Genomic DNA, 4345 nt, shown 5'->3' on the forward strand with positions numbered 1-4345 from the left:
GACAACGACCAACCCTTGCAAGGACCAGATATGGATTGGAAGAATCATCATCATCATTCAAGCGATTCAGGGTATGTTAATTTGTCCAAAATACTCAAATTTTGTTTTGAAATGTTCTAAATATATGATTTTTTATGCAACATTCAAGAGTAGTTTCAAGCTAATACTTGCTAGATTTCATCAATCATAGAGAGAACCATCCACATTGCCAATGCCACAGAGAGATCCATCCACAATGTCAATGCCAACGCCAATACTAGTGCTCGATGCTGAGCATGAGAATAGGAACCTTTTATCGATGCACAATGAAACCAACACTAGCTCCAATGCTAGCAACCTTTCTGGTCCAAGGTTGTTCTACAGATTCCATTTTGTTTATCTTTGAAATCCTGAATAATTTTTCTCTTCAATCTTGAGATCCTTACTTAAAAAATGTCTTCTTACTTTCAGGCCAATTTAAAATTCATTGTATGGTCCATTATTCGAGGGGATTGAACTGCCTGTTGATCCTCATTGGACGTTTGCTACCATGTAAAATTCGGTAATTGTTTTCATTATATACAGAACTACACAGTATTATCAGCATTGAAACCGATTGAAACCGATTCTGAAGCAGATTTCCGTCAAGATTGAAGATTCTCATTTGATTTCGTAGGAGACTATCATGAGTTTATTTATTTCTTTCGGTTATACTCTGTTTTGGATGTTTTTATTTTCAAGTATGAACTCATTTTCTAAGGAGATGAACCTTATGATAAATTCTATATTTTTATTTTTATTTTTCGCAATAAATACTTTTGTTCACAATTATGTGTGACTAATTCTTGCTTTGATATTTCTAAATTATTAATCCATGTTTGATATGCTTAAATCAAAGGAGGAAAAGACCCTCTTTAAGAGTAGATCTTATGTAATTGAGTGAAGTTGCATGCAATTCTAGACATAGAATGACATAAATCTACTAGATTAGAGTCAAATTTAATAAGGAAATCCATAGCATGAGTTAATGCGATAATAGAGGTTTTAATTAGAAAGAAATTTTAATTAATCAACTTAGAGTCAGTTGCTCTTACTCTCAAAAGAGATATTAGCATACTTTAGGAATTTCTACGGATCAAGGTACTAAGTAAAGAAATTGCATAATTTAGATTGATAGTGACAAATGAAATCTAGGCAAAAATTTTCCTAGGTATTGTTTCGCTTCTTGGTTATTGCTCATTTATTTTTGTGCTTTGTTCTTTGCTATTGTTCGTTAGTTAATTAATTTAGTTAATTTTAGTTTTAATCAATCACTTGAATTTATCGGTTAAATAATAGAAAGACAAGTAATTCTTGGTATTTTAGTCTTCGTTGGAACAATATCTTTATTCACCGTAACTATACTATTAATTGATAAGTACACTTGTCTTAATGGAATTTTAATTAATTTGAGAATACTAAAGTTTACTTATATTACGATATCTAAGTGATGGACATAATCATAATCAACTTATTTATATTTATTTAATTAAATAACTTATCCTTTAAAATTTAAAAATTAGAGACAAAAAAAATCCACTTTGGGATTGTAGGGAACTTCACAAAGAGGAAGAATAAACAACTAATACTTTGCCACAGGCATAAGCAACACATTCCTACACTTAATTTTATCATTACAATGAATAATGCGATAAAAGGAAGCAACGCGCCACCTATGCTCCTCACTGAATCACTACTTTCCCACTATATATACAAACAAACAAATTGTCACTCACACATCACACAAATCACATGCAAGAGACTATAAGGCCTTGTTAACAAAAACAAACAAGAACCCATACAAGAGATGAAAGGGGACCAATTAACCAGCTCAAACGATTAAGAATTCAACGAAGATCACTCAAAATAAGTCGGAGTACTTCAATATGGTTTCGGTATTAAGGATAGCTGGGACAAGAATAAAAGCAAAGATGATAAAGGAAACGATTTGTACGAGGACGAACATCTTTGTTTTAGGCACAAACCTACGGAAAACATAACGGGCTATCCGGTATGATACTAGCAGAGCTAGGGATGTTGACAAGCAGTAATTTATTATGCAGAGAGCACGATAGGACACGGGTATAGTAGTTTGAAGAGAAACCAAATATTGAAGTTTCCATGACCATGTGGAAACAGCAACTAAAAGCATGTAACAGGTCCCAAACAAGGAAAGGGTTATGAGAAGAAACAAGCTGATTGAACGACTTGGTAGGAGATATGCTGTTAACCCGATTGCTGCCCAAAAGGTTAATGTGTTGTATAACCAAAACATGGATGATACGTCTATTAAATCTGACCAGTTAATCTGATCATCGGCCGGTGATGGAGGAGGACCTGGTAGGGGTGCAATGCTGTCGGTTGATTCTAAAGATGCGTAATACTTGATATGGTATTTCATGGATGAACTGTTATCAGCTTTTTTTGGAGGGCTTAAAGAGGCAGCGTAAGTGGCTGTTATAATTAACACTGTCACTACTAGAAATGTATTACGCATCTCAAGCGGGATACCCTTTCTTCCTCGACCTGCCATTGTTGCAAATTTTTGAAAACATGACATCTTCGGCTTTAATGATTTAATGTGGATTGACGAGATGGACTTATTGGGAAGCTTGGAATCACTCAAACCTCCTGCTTTTCTTATCATATCTTTAACCGAGCCCTTATAAATATCCACTTGCCTTTCATCCAATGGACAGTCTGGTTGGATATCTAGAGCAGTGGATCCCTTCAAATTTTTGGCATTGCTATGGTCTCGACGCAAGTGTCCCAGCAATACTTTCACCACCTGTTAATTAGAAAATTCATGCAAATAACCCTTTTATCATATACGTATATACATCAATAATTGAGTTAACTAGCAAAATTAGCATACCTGAGGTGAGTTTTTGATAGCTGCAATGTGTAGAACAGTGTTGCCATCAATGTCTGCGCAACTAAGTAGTTCTTTCTCCCAACGTTGGGCAGCTTCGTGGCGGCTCCTTATAAGCCACCCCACCAAGACTTGAAATGCTTCAAACATGTCGTTCTTTACTGCAATATGGAAAACCGTCTCGTCTCGAACAGTCACATCTTCAACAGCCTCGGGGCAAACCTCAAGGAACTTGATCAAAAGATCAACATCTCCAGTTTGGGCCACATGATGCAGAGGGGTCAAGCCTCCCCTTCCTTTAACACGAACAGGGCCTTCATCAAACTTGAGGAGTCGAAACACAGTTTGAGTTCTGTTATTTTGCAGAGCCAAGTGCATGGGGCTAAACCCAGCTTGATTTAACTTTCTTGCAAACGATGGCTTTAAGTTGACCATCTCCATCATAAAATCAACATGCCCAGCACTGGCTGCTACGTGCAATGGAGTGTCAAGAAATGGAACATGATCAATACGCTCCAGAACATATGGATCTTTCTGAATTAGCTCATACAAGACATTAATGTTTCCTGTTTCTGCGGCCCCTATCATACTCCAATCCATAGCTACGGGGAAGTGGAGATAATAAATTATGCAGCAAATTTTCAGGCTACTGAGAAATGATGAAATTTGCAGGAAAACAAAGAGAATGGAGACACATAAGACAATATAAAGGGAATAGAAGCTATATTTAGCAAAACACACGGCAAAGCAACCACAATTTTATACATGACTTCAAACACGCTAGTCTGAAAAGAGAAACTTCTTAAAAGGTCGAAGGGAGCTTCCACACTCCAATTACGACTTGTTTAAAAGAATAGAAAATATAGAACCCATTTTGGTTTAGTGGCAATGTTACTTTTTAAGGTTAGAGGTACATAAAATCGAAATGAAACCCAACATCCTTCACACCTAACTTAGAACGGGACAAGAACAAGCAGTTATCATCCCCAGATCAAACACAAAGCAAGACAAGCCCACACATCCCAATCTCATTGTGCTTTGTAATATTTACCACAATTTCATTATTTTATACGTATGACTCAGTTCACCACTCTCATGTGTATAATAAATAAATAAATAAATAAATTTAATTAAGGCTCTTACGAATAGGTTAATATGCACATGATGGAATTGCCTATAATATTGGAGGAAAGCACTCGGAAGTATCCAATAATTGGAGGCAGTGGATCCCCCGCGTAACCTACACATACTACTTTCTATTCCTTGCTTTTGAGAACTCCTTTATTTTTGGAGTAGTGGTTCTACACACAGTGACCCCACCATATTTTTAAAAGAAAAAATGAACATATATAAAAGAATAACGGATTACATTTTTTCTTTTGGTTTTTTATTTATTTATTATCTTTTGCTTGTTAAATTAACAATTTTATATGAATCAAGGAATATGTCAAAGCT

The 4345-nt window shown here is 35.6% G+C and overlaps 1 protein-coding gene across 1 annotated transcript; it reads right to left on the bottom strand.

Moving 5' to 3' along the window:
• Positions 1 to 1565: 1565 nt before the first annotated feature.
• LOC105774980 (ankyrin repeat-containing protein BDA1) lies at positions 1566 to 3620 on the bottom strand. Its single transcript, XM_012597535.2, has 2 exons — positions 2894 to 3620; positions 1566 to 2806 (listed from the first exon to the last, which is right to left on the bottom strand). The coding sequence occupies exons 1-2, from the start codon at positions 3488 to 3490 to the stop codon at positions 1880 to 1882; spliced, it is 1524 nt and encodes a 507-aa protein (XP_012452989.1). The 5' UTR covers positions 3491 to 3620; the 3' UTR covers positions 1566 to 1879.
• Between the last annotated feature and the right edge of the window lie 725 nt (positions 3621 to 4345).

The sequence above is a fragment of the Gossypium raimondii genome, chromosome 10, assembly GCF_025698545.1.
Source record: "Gossypium raimondii isolate GPD5lz chromosome 10, ASM2569854v1, whole genome shotgun sequence".
Classification (NCBI taxonomy): Eukaryota; Viridiplantae; Streptophyta; class Magnoliopsida; order Malvales; family Malvaceae; genus Gossypium; species Gossypium raimondii.

What these genes read in the sequence shown, in the direction of transcription:
- LOC105774980 (XM_012597535.2), bottom strand. Translation starts at nt 3,490, where the DNA reads ATGGATTGGAGTATGATAGGGGCCGCAGAAACAGGAAACATTAATGTC. An exon ending in CTATCAAAAACTCACCTCAG is followed by an intron (nt 2,807 to 2,893) that starts GTATGCTAATTT and finishes TCTAATTAACAG; the next exon opens with GTGGTGAAAGTATTGCTGGG.